The following is a 14893-nucleotide window of genomic DNA, read 5'->3' on the forward strand; positions in this document are numbered from 1 at the left end:
AGCATTTTACTAGCAAAATGATCAAAACAAAAGCCGGTGCCGCCACGTTATGACGCATTCCAACACAGTCGCGCAAGTCGATGACGCCACTCGCAATGTAAACGCTGCATTTTTCGTATGCACTTTTTTTATTTGATTGTGATGCAATACACCAAATGATTGGCGTGAAAGCCGTTATTCTTGATTTTACTTCGAACCTCCCACGAAGCCAACGTTCAGCTCCATGTTACGCCGCAAGAGGGCAGTAGCAACAACAACAACATCAAATGGGCGGTACAAACAAAATATGTCAAAGCAAACTCACAGTTCGTTCTGGTTGAAGGACAAATGTTGTCGATGCGAACATGAGCTCATTCGCGGGTCGAATGAAGGAATATCCAAACATTTCTCTGGATCGCTTCGACCATGAGAACTTGCAGGCGCGCGCCTACTTCCTGTCGCACTGTCACAAAGGTGAGCTAGGCTAAGCGACGCTACACCACCGAAAGACCAAAAAAAAAGATCGTTTTTTGTTGTTGTTGTTTTCATTCCGCCGTCAGATCACATGAGAGGCATAAGAGCGCCAAAGATGAAGAGAAGACTGCGCTCCAGGTGCGATTTCAGTCCGAATGCCGCTCCTTCCCGGGGACGAGATATGAGTGATGGCTGATGACGTACGGGATCGATGCCCAAGACATTAAAAAAAAAATATATATATATATATAGGATGAATTCGAATGCAATCCAACTAATACAACAATATCACAACTGATAAAGACGACAATTTTGTGATCGATTTCAGCCAGCAAATAGGGCGTCAAACTCAACGTGAACTCCAAATGGTGACAAATGTCACGCAGCGCGATTATTTTATTCACTCACTGAAGGTTTTGGATCGTTGACTTGCCGCTGCCATGTTTTGCAGCCGCCGAGTCAAGCTGTACTGCTCACTGGTGACCAAAGAGCTTCTGCTCAGCAGCCGCAAGCACCTCTTCTGGGAGGAGTTCATCGTGAGGCCATCTTAAGACTGTCTTTCAAAAAGAAAACGACTTTTATGTTATTTCCCTTATCGCGGTCGGTTTTCCTTCAGGTTCCCTTGGAGTTGGAGAGCCCCACTCAAATTTCCCTGGTGGACGAGGCGTCGGGAGAGGTGAGGTGCGCCTCGGCGCTCTTCCAAAGTCTTCCGAGGGGCCCAAATGTGAACCGTTGTCCCGGGTAGAGCGAGGAGCTGGTGGTGACACTACTCCCCGCCGGACACTGTCCCGGCTCCGTCATGTAAGGCAGGCGCCGCCGCAGAAACCTCAGTCGGTCGATGACGGAGAGCGCGCCTTGCAGGTTTTTGTTTGAAGGTTCCCGCGGAAACGTGCTGTACACAGGAGACTTCAGGATGGCCCTGGGGGACGCCGCCCGGATGGAGCATCTGCATTCGGGTGGCCGGTGGGTCTTCGCCGTCTTCTTCTCGGGTCCTCTGCTTCCTCGTGTAACCTAACTTGCCCCGGCCGCGCAGGGTGAAGGACATTCAAAGCGTCTACGTGGACTCCACCTTCTTTGACCCGCGCTTTTACCACATCCCTTCCCGGGTAAACCCAAAACACGGTCGTCAAAACGTCTCACCTTTTTATTTGGCTTCATACTAAGTACAAAAATCAGTAAGGAAAAATACAAAGGGGGGAGGGGGGGTCAACATTTTTCACGAGAACGTGCCAGCAAGCGCGAATGCGTGTGTGCGTGCGCACAGGAGGCGTGCGTGAGCGCCATCTTGCGTCTGGCGGGCGACTGGATCGCTCGCAGCGCCGACCACGTGGTTTGGCTCAACTGCAAAGCGGCGTACGGCTACGAGTACTTGTTCACCAGGCTGGGCCGGGAATTCAACACAAGGGTAAGCGCGTGCCTCAACGACACATGTCTTGGAGGTGCCTTCCTAGGGGTGCTCCAAAAAGTTGCTTCACAGGTGCCAGGTATCAAACATCCATCTGAAAGGTACATTCACAGATAGACCTGAGAAAAAAAAAAAAAAAAACACTTCCATAGCCCAAGCTCAAAAAACGCCTTTTTAAATGTTAATCCAGCCGAGGATCGGCTTCATTAATCGTGGCAGCCAATATCGTGATTGCCATTAAAATTCCGTCAATTGCACGCCCCTACTCTTCCATTATGCGCCTCAAAGACACGTGCTAGAGAAATTCACGCATCACAGACGCGCGTCTGGGTGAGGCGCGTGTCAAAGACGCCGGCCGCTTTGATGGCGCCTTAGGTGCACGTGGACAACCCGCCAATGTTCCGGAGGATGCCCGAGATCCTCGACTACGTGACCGCCGAGCGCCGGACGCAAATCCACGCCTGTCGACACGCCAAGGTGAATCGCCGCCTCGAGGACGCGCGTCTTTGAGGCGCGCGTCCTCGAGGCCCTCAAAGTTCGTTTCGGCCTAGAGCGAGCAGTACCTCAGCGGCCATCGGCTTCCGTGCGGCCGCGCGTCCTGCGACGGCCGGCGCGTGCTCACCATCAAGCCGTCCACCATGTGGTTCGGGGAAAGGACGCATAAGACCGAGGTGCTCATCAGGTAAGCGTCGCCTGCGACTCAACGCTGCCCGTCGGCCCGCGCTCATCTTCTCGCTCGTTTCGTCAGATCGGGGAGCCGGGCCTTCCGGGCGTGTTTCAGTTTCCACTCTTCCTACTGCGAGGTGAGCTCCGCTTCCGTCGCAGAGGAAAGAAATTCTCACTTTTGGGGGGAATTTGGGGGGGAGACCCGTCTGAGTCGGCTGAAGAAAAATTGACAAATTGGAGTGTTTGGATCGGAATTGCTCAAGTTCATTTGTATGGCCCTGAATCACGGCAGTCTCAAAGGGCTTCACAGGGGAAAAAAAGAAGGCATACAGAAGGACAAACTCAAAACCCCAACTAGGGAAAAAAAGAAACCTTCAAAAGGGGCCGCAGGTGGAAGGAGCCCCCCCTTGCACGCTCAGCAGGTTGCACTAGAATCCGATTTTTTTTTTGTCCAAGTTTCAAAAGGGAATTTTCTTTCAGATCAAAGACTTCCTGTCCTACCTGCAGCCGGCGCAGGTGTTCCCTAACGTGGTCCCGATGGGGCGCACCCTGGCCGAGGTCACGCAATTGTGAGTCGGGCGGCGGCAACAACGGCGCATCAGCGCGACCGAGCCCGTCGGCTAAATGGCGCAAACCTGCCCCGTGTTCCGCCAGGCTCCAGAGCACGTGCTGGAGGCGAGCGGCGCCGGATGCCTTGGACTACAGGCCGCTGGGGGTGCTCAAACGCCGCGCCGGAGCCACGCCCCCTGCAGGTGAGACCGCAAAAATGGAACACGCGCCACACCGAGACGAGGGCGTTCATGAAAGATAAATCGCGGATTTGACAAGCGCGCCTCGTTCGTCAAAGACAGGAGCCGCAAAGTGTGACTTTGCTCACAGCCGTCTTTGTTGCGTCAGATTCCGAGAGCGACGACGACCTCTTTGACGGCGCGGCGGCGGCTCCTCCCAAGAAAAAGCCGCCGGCGAACCGGCGCGTCGCCTCCGGTGCGTCCGCATTCAGCCTCCCGTTGGCGCGCCAAAGCTAATCCCCGCTGGTCGTTTGACAGAGTTGAAAGCGCGTGCCGCGCCGCCCGCCGGCGCCGAGGAGGACTCGCTGCGGCCGGTCTCCCGCGAGCGCGTCGGCGCCGAGCGCGAGCGAGACAACTTCGCGGACTGCACCGAGTCTAACGATGACGACGAGGACAGCGAGGAGGACCAAGAAAGCGACGGAGACGAGGTCGGGACGAGACGGCCGAGCTCTTCCGGAGAGATGCCGAAACGGGAGGACTTTTTCGCCGAGGGGCCGCCCCCTGACAGTTGGGACGGCATCGACGGCCAATCGCGGCCCCTCGAAACGTCGAGCGAGCGAGAAGGCGACGCCGATGAACGCTCCTCCCTCTCGCTGTCCGCCTCGGCGTCCGACGGCTCTCGGCGGAGTCGCGAGGCGGCGGGCTCGCCCGACTTTAACGTTCCGTGCACGCCCGACTCCAAAAGGCCCACGCGAGAGCAGCTGACGCGTCTCTACAAAAAGCTGGCCAACGGAGACGACATTTCCTGTCCTGACTGAACCAACGTCGTCTGTTTTTTTTCAAGAATAAAAGCGCCCGCTTTGGGGGCACAAAGATCTACAATCTCCAAAGACACGCCACGGCTCGCACACATCAAGGGCACCCACCTCAAAGACGCCATGTCAAAACGCCGCCGTGAACCAAGCCCGACCTGCTTCGTCCTGTGTCGCGCCGACGTACTCCCGTGAAAAATGGTGAAAGAAAAAACAAAACAAAACAAAAATTGACAGGGTCTTGCAAGTAGTTTTGGTATCACGGTCTCCACATCAGGCTCCGGCATGCGAGCGCAACCCCGAGCGGCGCCGACGGCGCCGTCGACCATGCGGATGAGAGCGCGTGCTCGCCCGTCGCCGCGGCGGCGCCACGCAGCAAGAAGTCCCTGGTCAGGGCCGAATTGCGCTCCGGACCGTCGGGGACGAAAAAAGTCTCGGTCAGCACCCGGTGGCCGGGATGCGTCACCTGGGGGAGGATGCGCGCGTTGAGCTACGTACAGGCGGCGCAAGCGCGTGTACTTAACGGTGAAGGTGTAGTTGCCGGGCAGCAGCAGCCTGTAGTATTCGCCGCGTTTGTCCGTCCTGAAGGGCCGCATATTGCGGCGGCCGTGCACCTTCACCACAGCGTCGGGCAGCGGCGCTCCCGACATGTCCAGCACGCGCCCTTTGACCCCTGAACGCGCCATAAGGGCGGATGGAGCCTGAGCGCCCGAGCCGGAGCTAAGCGGGCGAGGGCGCGTTTACCCAAGTGGACTTGTCGGATGAAGGCCAGGAGGCTTTCCCTGTTGTCCGTCCACAGGGTGGCCAGTTGGCGGGCGGGGGGGAACTTGCAGCACGACACCTCCAGCGTCACCTCCAGACAGCGCGCCCACACGTAGTTGTAGTCCTGCATGCCGCCTGCGAGCCCATCGCTCGCCCCGTCACGGGACGTCCGGCCGGAGGAGGGCGAGCGCGCGGCCGGCCGGTCGGCGCCCACCTGCGAGCGGGTACCATTGGTAGCCGTTGGTGATCCCCTCCCGAAAGGGGCCTTGGTCTCCGCAGCGCCCCCCCAGGCGCATGCTGGCGTGGTTGCGCGAGTACACCTTGGCCAGGTGGACGAAGACGTCGTCGTCGGGGGTCAAACTGGCCCGGCCCACCAGCTCGTCGCCTGAGCCGGCGCGCGCGTCAGCGCCGTTTGGGGACGGTCGCCGACGCGCGCTCGCTTACCGCCGTTGCTGTTGTCGTATGCGTAGCTGGCCACCACGGCGCCGCCGTGGAGGCTGCCCGAGAGAACGAAGGTCTCCGTCTTCAGCCAGCCCATCACGGCCCGGACCTGTAAAAAAAGTAAAAAAAAGTTCAACCCATCGCTCGACACAGGTTTGTCATCCTATCTTTGCGGGGCAGAATTTGATTGGCCGCTCGAGCAAAATCCAATTGGCACACTAAGTCTTGACCCTCAAAGAGAGGTCTGGATTAGAGAGGCCCACCAAATTGGCCCCACAAAGACAGTCAAAATCTGGAACACCAGTCCCACTAAAACCAAGCGGACCTCGGCCTCCCTGTCGGCGTCGGGCTGCCCCTGTGGGCCAACGAAGGCATCTGGGAAGTTTCTGTTCAGGTCCACGCCGTTGCGGTTGAACCTGACACCAACACGCACACACACACAGACACACAATTATTGGGGACATACCAATGACATTGTGCGTGTTCTGGCCCTTAACTACCCATACCCTGCCCAATGTCCTATTGGAGTCTTGACTCCCCCGCCCCCCGGGCCTGACAAACACTCAATTAGACACACAGGCTTTTGATTTGCAGCATGTTTCCTGTTTTTGTGTCCGGCTGCTGCGTCACAACCCGCGCGTGCGCAACGCCGGGGGCGCTTTGGCTCATCTCTGATGTTTTTGACAAATAAACAAGAGGGCGCGCGTACCTCCCTTGGCTGAGGTGGCAGTCGGTGTCGGCGGCGTCGAAACCGTCCGGGTTCATGCTGGGCAGGAAGTGGACGCGCGTGCTGCCGAGGATCCGCGCCGCCCAGCTCTCGTTGGCGCGGTAACCGCGCAGCAGGTCGTCGGCCAGCTGCAGAAGGAGCTCACGGCCCACAACCTTCGCGTGCGCGCGCACCACAATATTCCTTTTGTGACTGGGACTTTGATGTCACTGCGCCACCTGCTTTCATGGCCTTGTGACACGCCCGCACACGCAGGACGCCGTGTGGTCAGCAGGGGTCACAATCCAGGAAAGAAATACCAGAAAAGCGGGAAAGGCGCAAACCGCCGGATGCCCTTTTCCACCGTAACACTAACTGTGTGTGTGCGTGCGTCCCCGATGAGCAAAACAGGAAGTTGCGCTTTGCGATGCGAGCAAAGACCCCGCAGACAAAACACGCACGGCGCCCTCTTGATTGTCTTTCCAAAACAAGAAGTTGGCAACCGCTCGCCGCCGGGAGGCATCCGCTCAAACTAATTGCTCATTCGGGCGCCTCGGAAGTCGGCCGGCTCCAGCGTCCGCCGAGGTGCTGAAGCTGTAATTTCGTGATATTTTTACTCAAGGTTATCGCGGCGTCAGAATCTAACGTCGGCCCATTCCTACTCGGAAGTTACTAAAAATTGAAAATACGAGACTGCGCTAACAGCGCCAAGCCAAAAACGCGCGCTTGATTTCTTGGTCTTGGTCACTTAATGAGGGTTTGCCATACATGGGCTGGCCCCTGGTTACCACAGCAACCAGCCCACGTCACATGACCACGCTGAACTTTTCCACAAGGGCCACATTCCTGCAGTTAATGTGTACACGGTTGCGTGTACGCACCGTGGGCCAAAAGGTCTTTTTTTTTCCCGGACTTTCCACACTACACAGACCCCCCGTTTATCAACTGTGTGTATGAGTGAGCGTGTGTGGCGGGCCGCGACTTATGCATTTCCGCTAAGTTTAACATCATCGCTATAGTTACCGGAACGCTCCTTGTCATCATTTCAACTTTGCCGTAATTGAACAATACCACTGCTAATACGGAAACACTTTGCGCCTATTTAAGAAATGTCCCTGGAGAAAGCAGTGCCAACAAACTTTCGTCGATCCGTTTATAAGTTGGATTTACCAGAGTTGGTCGACTTTTCCCCATTCCGGCCTAGCAGGATACACATATCCTACACATATTCTAGAGTCACTCACACATGTGCGCATGAGTGAGTTTGTTGATCTCTTTTCCAGCCACTTCCTGTCAGCGTGGAGGGGCCCGCTGAATGTGTGTGTTGCCTCACCTCGTTCCCATGCATGTTGGCCACGTACTTGAACTCGGGGACACCAACAGCGTGACGGCGGGGGCTCAGACCCAAAGCTAACACCCACAACTCCTGACCTGCCGCGCGCGCGTCATGAAACTTTTGCAACACTTCAAGTGCTTGATGTATACATGCACAGGTACACACAATAACAGTAACAAAGAGAAACAACCCCCCCCCCCCCACACACACACACACACACAATCTCTCATCCAAATCTGAGTTAATCCACAACACCAATTAGCTTGTGTCCAGTATTTGTGTGGAAAAGAGGACGTGCGTGCGAGCGTGCGCGATTGGCCAGATTAGAGTGCGGCGGATTAGATTAACTTGAGTTTGCAGTCAGGTTATACGATCGCCCCAAGCAGACGTCGTCAGGGCGACGGGCGCCCGACACCCGACGCTTGCGTACCTGCCACCGAGCGTCCGATGCTGTACAGGTGCGCAATGTCCGGGTTGGAGGCGTTGACCCGGAGGAGGTAACTCTCCATCTCGCTGTTGCTATGGTAACGAAAGTCCAGCGTCACGGCCGCGGGGACCAGGACGAAGAGGAGGAGTTGGGACATGCCTGCGCAGCAAGAAAAAGTACATAAGTACAAATGATGTAAACATACGTGGTGGCGTTCGGCGGGATAAAACATGGTGGAAGAAGGAAACAATGTGGCGACAAAGTCTCTTTCCGATTGAAAAACTGTCCAACAATGTTTCATTTCGTAACCTTTTCAATCAATCTAATCAATCAATCGTTGACGCGCAAAATGAGACTATGGAACTTTGGCAGCTTGCTCCCAACACTGCGCTCACTCAACACGGTAGTCCCTCACAGTTGACGGATTCCAATGATAGAGTAGCAAGAAATAACAGAGCGGTGACGCCCGAGTTACCTGCGTGGGTCGGGCGCATCCTCGGCCGGTCCGCCCGCACGCTGGCCTGTTTGTGAGGGAGCCGAAGGCTCGGAGCCACGGGAGAAGCGGGGAGGAGCTGGGAGCTTCGAAGACCGCGCCGCCTTCCGAGCCCGCGTTCAAACCGGGAGGTTGCAAGCCCGGCGCTCGGCGGCATTTTGGCGCCGCCTGCAGGCCGCCGGCAGTCTTCCTCCGCGCATGTCTGGCATACGACAAAGGCACGCGGCTCACCTTCAAGCGGAGCGAGTGTACGGCCTTTGGGGGGCGCTATCATCTGCCGGGGCGCACGCAGAAGGTGAAGGTGCGACTTGGCATAACAACGGGGACGAGGACTTCGGCACCCACCGGACGGCCGTGCGCTGAGACAGGACAAAAACGAGACGAAAGACAATGTGAGGTTCTTCTCTGTTACGCGACAGACGCGCTTCGCCACGGAACATGAAAATCGGCCAATTGGCTGATTTGTTGATCCTTTTAGCGGGTTGGATGGCCAATCAATTAGTTGCCGGCTTGCTCGCCTTCTTGGCGGGCTCAGTCACTCATGGGTTCGTTCATTTGCCTCTACGCGGTCCGACTCGCCTCCGCGATTTTGGTCGCTTGGACACTCATTTGCTTCTTTGGTTTGAAATGAGTCTAGAGTCAAGTCGGTCGGTTGGGAGGTCAGGTCGTCGGCCACGTTTTTTTTTCTGTTGTTGCTCATTCTATTCGGGTTGCTTTGTTGGTTTGGCAGTCAGTCCGCCTTGAGCAGTTTTAAAGTTTTCGCTTCGTCTCTTGATCCGTTAGCTGCTCAGGAACGTAACAACGGGGAAAATGCTCGCTCAAAGAAAGCCGAACTTAACACAGTGGTGTTATGGAAACGATGACGAGCAGAAAGGTCAGTTTATAGCAATGCACCAGGAAGTAGTAGTAGTAACACGTAAAAAAAAAAGAGCAGACTTTGGCCCCCACTGACGTCTTATCAGAAAGTGGGAAGGAGCTATTTTCCTTCTTGTTTTTTTTAAAAGCTATTTGACTGTGTCGGATGACGGGAAACAGACATCGCACCCTGACCCGATCGATCTCTTCGCAAGGAAAATCGAGGTCATCACTGGTTTGGAAATTCTTTCAGGTAAAAAGCCTCACGGAGTAACCGCACGGAGTAACCGACGAGCATCGAGGAAGAAAGGAAGGTAGGAAGAAAACCGATCAGAGGCCACGCTTTCTGAGAAACCACTTGACGAACACAAGTTCCGGCGCATCCATAAAAGCGGTCATAAAGAGATCCTCTATCAACAGCGGCCGCGCCCAGTCCTTTACGAGCGGGGAGCACCGGGCCACGAGCGGGCTCGTCGGCGGCGGACCGGCTCCGCGCGGGGAGGATGGCTCTGGACGCTTGGAGCAAGGAACTGCTGTGGGAAACCTTCATCGACATGGGCACGGTTGACTTCAAGGCCTTTAAATTCCACCTGCACTTGCCTCAGAGCTTCGTTCAAAACGCAGACGAGGTGGACATCACCAACGAGCTGGAGAAGAGGCACGGCGGGGACGCCGTGGACGAGACCGTCCGGATTCTGGAGAAGATGAAGCTTCACAACCTGGCCCAGAAGCTGCTCGCGGGAAAAAAAGGTAGGGGGTCCCGGGGGTATCCCGGAAAGCGGGCGACGTAGACACTCTGAGGAAGACAGCCTGGAGATGAGGGCAGCAGCTCTCCGTTGCGGAAACTCAGAGGCCACCCCGAAAATCCGGCATGCCTTCATATTCTTGCGCAGATCGTGCCCGTCATCGCGGAGGGAAGAACGTCGGCGCCAGGAGGATAGCCCACGGGCCGCGTGGAACAAGTAAGTTGAGCTCAGTCCGCCCGAACCTGGAAAGTCCCCCAACTTCTTGAAGAGAACGGTCTCAAATTCATGAGCAGCCATCACGGCGGCGCTTTTCTCAGTTGCGTTACTTTCTCCTCGAGCGACGGAACCGAAACGTTCCGTTCCGTTCGAGTCGACCCCAGCGGGAAAGCTGGGAAAAGGCGCACCCTCGCGCAGCCGACCCGTGCGTTTCGGGCGTCAGAGCCGTCAACTGTCCGCGACGTGTCGCCCTTCCAGGCGGCATCTTCTCCATCGATCACGATCGGATCGACAAACTCAGGGGCGAGCTGCAGGAGAACCTGCGGGGCAGCTACATCAAGGCTCCCGACGGCGACGCGGAGCTGTGCGAGCAGCCCCGTTTGGCGGACGTCTACACGGATCTCAACATCACCTACGGCTTCGACGCCGTCCCAAACGGGCAGCACGAGGTCCTTCAGATGGAGACGTGCGGCGCGGTCAAGAAGTCCATCGAACCGCGCGACATCTTCAAAAGCGCCAGCGGCAAGCCGGAGCCGGTGCGCACGCTGCTCACGGTGGGCTTCGCGGGGATGGGAAAAACCTTCCTGGTGCGCAAGTTCGTGCTGGACTGGGCCAGGAGAAAAAGCAACAAGGACGTGCACTTCATATTTCCCTTCACCTTCCGCGAGTTGAACTTGGAGAAAGGCAAAAGCTTTTCGCTGTCCAAGCTCATCCGACACTGCATCTGGGAGAGCAGGGCGGTGAGCGCCGAGACGCTGGACCTGATCTTCGTCAGGCTGCAGGCGTCCGGGAAGCGCGACTACGAAAACAGCGGCGTCAAGATCGTGTTTGTGCTGGACGGACTGGACGAGTGCCGCCTCAAACTGGACCTGAGCCCGAGCAACAAGGGGAAGGTGGACCTCGACGTGACCGGGGCCTACCCGGTGGAGGCGCTCCTGGCGCACCTCATCAAGAGGGACCTGCTTCCCTGCGCCCGGGTCTGGATCACCACGCGGCCCGCGACGGCGGCCGACGTCCCGCTCGTCGACAGCAAAACGGAGGTGAAAGGATTCAGCGAGTCCCAGCGGCTGGACTACTTCAGGAAGAGGTTCCCGGAAGAGGAGCGCATCATTCGGCACATCCGGAAATCCCGCACCCTCTTCATCATGTGCCACATGCCCATCTTCTGCTGGCTCACCGCCGTGGTGCTTCAGGACCATTTGGACCGCGGGAGGGAAGGCGAGCTGCCCAAAACCCTGACCGAGATGTACACAAAGTTCCTGCTTTATCAACTGGACAGGTCCGAGGAGAGGCAGACGAAAAAGAGCACCAAGCACGTCAAAGCCCTGGCGAAGCTGGCCTTTCGCCAACTGATGAAAAAACACCAGCTCTTCTATGAGAACGACCTGCGGGAAAGCGGCTTCGACTATATGCGGGCTGCAAAACACTCGGGAATGTTCACCCAAGTGTTTAAGGAGGTGCGTCCGCTCGAGAAAAAACAGCGGCGCAAGATGTTTCAATTCATCCACCTGTCCGTCCAGGAGTACCTGGCCGCCCTGTACGTGATGATGAGCCTCTTCCGCGACAAAAAGAACGTGCTGGCCGATTCGGAGATGTCGCTGGAAGGCCTCCTCGCGCTTTGTAAGCAGAAGCCAATAACTCAAGTCCACGAGATGGCCATCCACAAAGCCTCCAAGAGTGACGGAAACCTGGACCTGTTCCTCCGCTTCCTGATGGGCCTTTCCTTGCCGTCTAACCAGGACCTACTCGGTGAACTGCTGAAGCCCCCGAAGGACGCGAAGCACGACAAGTCCGACACGGTCTTGCTGATCAACAAAGTGATCGCGCGGAGCTCACCGGAGAAGAACATCAACTTGTTCTACTGCCTGAACGAGCTGAAAGACGACACCCTGCTGGAGCAGATCCAACGATATCTCCGTTCGGGACGCTTGTCCTCGCACGGCCTACCTCTGGCCATGTGGTCGGCCCTGGCCTTCTTCTTACGGACGTCCGACGAGGCCATGGAGTGCTTCGACCTCAAGAAATACTCCGCCTCGGAGGTGGGGCTCCTGATGCTGCTGCCCGTGGTCAAGGCTTCTCAAAAATCACTGTGCGTGCCCGAAGGTCTGCGGGCGGCGTGGGCAGCTCGCCGCGACCTCAACTTTCCGCCTGTCTTGTCCAGGCTCAATGACTGCAACCTGAACAAGAAAAGCTATCAGATGTTGGCCTCCGTGCTCAGCTCACCGTCCAACCTGAGGGATCTGGATCTCAGCGACAACGACCTGCGCGACGACGGGGTGGAGATCCTCTCGGCCGGACTGGCGAAACCGGATTGTATCTTGCGGGTGCTCAGGTAAGGTCGCTCCCGTTGGATGGTCGGCGGCTGCTCTCCGCCTTATCGCCCGAGAGGATGACGACGGATAGCTTGGGCTCAAACCGCGTCCCTGTCCCATCTCCTTTGCCGCAGGCTGTCCGGCTGCATGATCGGGACGCCGGGGTGCGTGTCGTTGGCCGGGGCTCTCGAGTTGAACCCCTTCCACCTTCGGCTGCTGGACCTGAGCTACAATAACCCGGGAGAGGAAGGAAAGCGGGTCTTGACGGCGATCCAAACGGATCCTGGTTCCAGCCTGGAGACCGTCAAGTAGGATCCGACCGGCGTTTCTTCATCTCGTACGCATGCAGCTGTGTCACGCTTACAACGCTTTGCACGTTCCCTCAGCTTGGACTACGGCGGCCGAGAACGTTTGGTTCCCGGTCTCGAGAAATGTGAGTTGTTTCAATCGTCTGCGCCTAAAGACTTTGCTCTGCAGCCCTCTTGTCTCGCACAGACTTGTGTCGGCCCACGTTGGACCCCGACACGGCCCACGAGGGCCTCCGACTGTCTGAGCGCTGCAAGACCGCCAGAGTGGCGCTGGAGGAGCAGATGTATCCCCGAAACCCGCAAAGGTTCACGCACTGGCGTCAGGTGCTGTGCGACGAGGGCCTGAGCGGACGCTGCTACTGGGAGGTAGACGTGGAAGGGAAGGTCTACGTTGCCGCCACGTACAAGGAGATCCGGCGGATCGGAGAAGGTGACGACGTGTGCCTGGGCGCCACCGAAGCTTCCTGGGCGCTGCTCCGCCACGAGGACGGCGCCTACTCGGCCCGACACCAAGACAGGACGCAGGCGCTAGAAAGCCCTTCCGCGGCGATCGACCCGGAAGCCGGTCCCGCTCCGGAATCCGAACGGGTAGGAGTGTTTCTTGACCATCCCCGAGGCGCGTTGTCCTTCTACAAGGTGACTTCGGAGAGAAGGCTACATCTGCACACCTACCGGGCCACATTCACGCAACCGCTTTATCCGGCCTTCGGTTTTGGCTACGATAATGGTTTTGATGGCTTTGGGGACTCCGTTTCGATCGGTGGTGAAGGCGCGTCCCTATCCACTCGCTTGTAAAGCCGCTCGGTCAGCTTTCGCTACATCAAGTCGGCGCGAGATGGATTCGGCTCCAGCAGAGGGTGCTCTCGCCCCACTTTGCAAGCTGGTCAACGCCACTTCACAAAGTTGCTCAACTGCATCATCGGATAAGCCTAAAAAACACGCCATTGTAGCTAGTCAGCTTTTTAAAGCCGTCATTATTTGGATGCTATTGCAGCAAACTGTGACAGCGATGCTCTAAAAGACTTCTTTGGGTTCGGTTTCTGGGGTGCCAGTCGATGATAAATATGTCAAGTTCTTATCCGCCTTTTGTCAAGTTTCTGCATTTTGGGGTGTTGTTTGTTTTGTATATTTATCCCGAGGAACTACAACAATGTGGGAGTTTGCTTGATGTGTGCGTATAGATGAAAAAATACTCTTTTTTTGGGACCAAATTACGTGCCTTCATTCAAAACCTGTTTACATGAAGTTAAAACTCCCAGGATATGTAACGAGGGCAATCATTACAATGATTGAAGACGCCTATTTGATTTGCTTCAGAAATCCCTAGAAAAAAAAGTTTGTTCAAAATCTCAGGTTGCATTTGCGCTGAATAAATCCTTTCCACGGGTCAAAGCTAAAATACTGGATGTGACCGATGACTTCTATTTACTAAGGCTCATTCAATTTTTGTTTGATGTAGCTTATTAATGGTTTTAAGGATTTATTTCATATGAAGAACGCCACATCAATCTTGATTCTTGCACGCGTACGCATTAGCGCTGACATTTTGCGCATCATTAGCCGTTTGTCAGCGCATTAAGGATCGGTCAGCAACGCCGATTGACAAGACTGAGGAGCCGACGCCAAGCGGGCCTCACCGCTCCATCCGTCAGCCAATCAGCTCCCTGCGCCGACTCCTCCCATCGCCGCCATTTCGAAAATGACAAATTCTTGCCCTGTTTTTTTGTAAGCCGCTGTCTTAGGAAAGGTAGGAGGCAGGATCGAACGCTAACGCGGGCAGCTCTCCGATGGCCCCCTCCTCCCGTTTTCGCCGGCGTCGACAAATTTGTCGTTTTCACGCGTTTGCGCCTTGCTACCGCGTCCTCCGCTTACCTGCTGTCCAGCGTTCGGGTGAACCGGGGACTCGCCAAGCAAACGCCAAGCTGCCGGCCTCCAGAATGGACTCTTACTGTAGCTTGCGGCCTGGGAAAAACAACAACAAATTGAAAGCATTGGTTTGGTGTTCCATTTACTGTAAGCAGCTAACAAGCAGGCTGCTAGCATGTTGGTCGCTGTTGTGTCCGGCTAGCTTAAATAACAAATGAGCAGAGGCGTGCGCTTGGTCAGTAGGCTACTGCCGAATTAAGATGCGCAATTTTCGTCCGTCAAGTCAGATGTCCGTCCGTCCGTCCGTCCGCCCGCCCGCCACCCCCCTTTCTGCCGACTGAAATATAAATCAACTGACATG

General features: G+C 56.3%; 3 protein-coding genes across 9 annotated transcripts; 2 read left to right on the forward strand and 1 right to left on the reverse strand.

Moving 5' to 3' along the window:
• The first annotated feature begins 242 nt into the window (after nucleotides 1-242).
• On the forward strand, nucleotides 243-5975 carry dclre1c (DNA cross-link repair 1C, PSO2 homolog (S. cerevisiae)). Of its 2 annotated transcripts, XM_088405904.1 has the most exons (15): nucleotides 246-453; nucleotides 540-591; nucleotides 905-989; nucleotides 1070-1129; nucleotides 1199-1254; nucleotides 1315-1416; nucleotides 1487-1559; nucleotides 1718-1858; nucleotides 2234-2335; nucleotides 2410-2540; nucleotides 2607-2661; nucleotides 3005-3093; nucleotides 3179-3276; nucleotides 3422-3508; nucleotides 3571-5975. In XM_088405904.1, exons 1-15 carry the CDS (start codon nucleotides 345-347, stop codon nucleotides 4068-4070), a joined length of 1740 nt encoding a protein of 579 aa, XP_088262030.1. In that variant the 5' UTR covers nucleotides 246-344; the 3' UTR covers nucleotides 4071-5975. The 2 variants fall into 2 exon arrangements, with proteins under 2 accessions (XP_088262031.1, XP_088262030.1); XM_088405905.1 differs by lacking the exon at nucleotides 3422-3508 and having other exon boundaries at nucleotides 243-453.
• On the reverse strand, nucleotides 1584-14813 carry cpm (carboxypeptidase M). Of its 6 annotated transcripts, none has more exons than XM_088405899.1 (11): nucleotides 14539-14813; nucleotides 8212-8588; nucleotides 7740-7895; nucleotides 7307-7404; nucleotides 5977-6149; nucleotides 5593-5683; nucleotides 5271-5376; nucleotides 5041-5211; nucleotides 4809-4961; nucleotides 4179-4737; nucleotides 1584-1952 (listed from the first exon to the last, which is right to left on the reverse strand). In XM_088405899.1, exons 2-11 carry the CDS (start codon nucleotides 8501-8503, stop codon nucleotides 1925-1927), a joined length of 1827 nt encoding a protein of 608 aa, XP_088262025.1. In that variant the 5' UTR covers nucleotides 8504-8588; nucleotides 14539-14813; the 3' UTR covers nucleotides 1584-1924. The 6 variants fall into 6 exon arrangements, with proteins under 6 accessions (XP_088262025.1, XP_088262024.1, XP_088262023.1 ...); XM_088405898.1 differs by having other exon boundaries at nucleotides 1584-1977; XM_088405897.1 differs by lacking the exon at nucleotides 1584-1952 and having other exon boundaries at nucleotides 3119-4737; nucleotides 8212-8397; nucleotides 8461-8588.
• Nucleotides 9354-14042, forward strand: LOC148405263 (NLR family CARD domain-containing protein 3-like). The gene is made up of 6 exons (XM_088405959.1): nucleotides 9354-9834; nucleotides 10272-12135; nucleotides 12208-12378; nucleotides 12493-12666; nucleotides 12745-12791; nucleotides 12854-14042. Exons 1-6 carry the CDS (start codon nucleotides 9588-9590, stop codon nucleotides 13459-13461), a joined length of 3111 nt encoding a protein of 1036 aa, XP_088262085.1. The 5' UTR covers nucleotides 9354-9587; the 3' UTR covers nucleotides 13462-14042.
• Nucleotides 14814-14893: the final 80 nt, after the last annotated feature.

Source organism: Hippichthys cyanospilos, chromosome 22 (assembly GCF_059441005.1).
Source record: "Hippichthys cyanospilos isolate Australia breed blue-spotted pipefish chromosome 22, RoL_Hcya_1.0, whole genome shotgun sequence".
Lineage (NCBI taxonomy): Eukaryota > Metazoa > Chordata > Actinopteri > Syngnathiformes > Syngnathidae > Hippichthys > Hippichthys cyanospilos.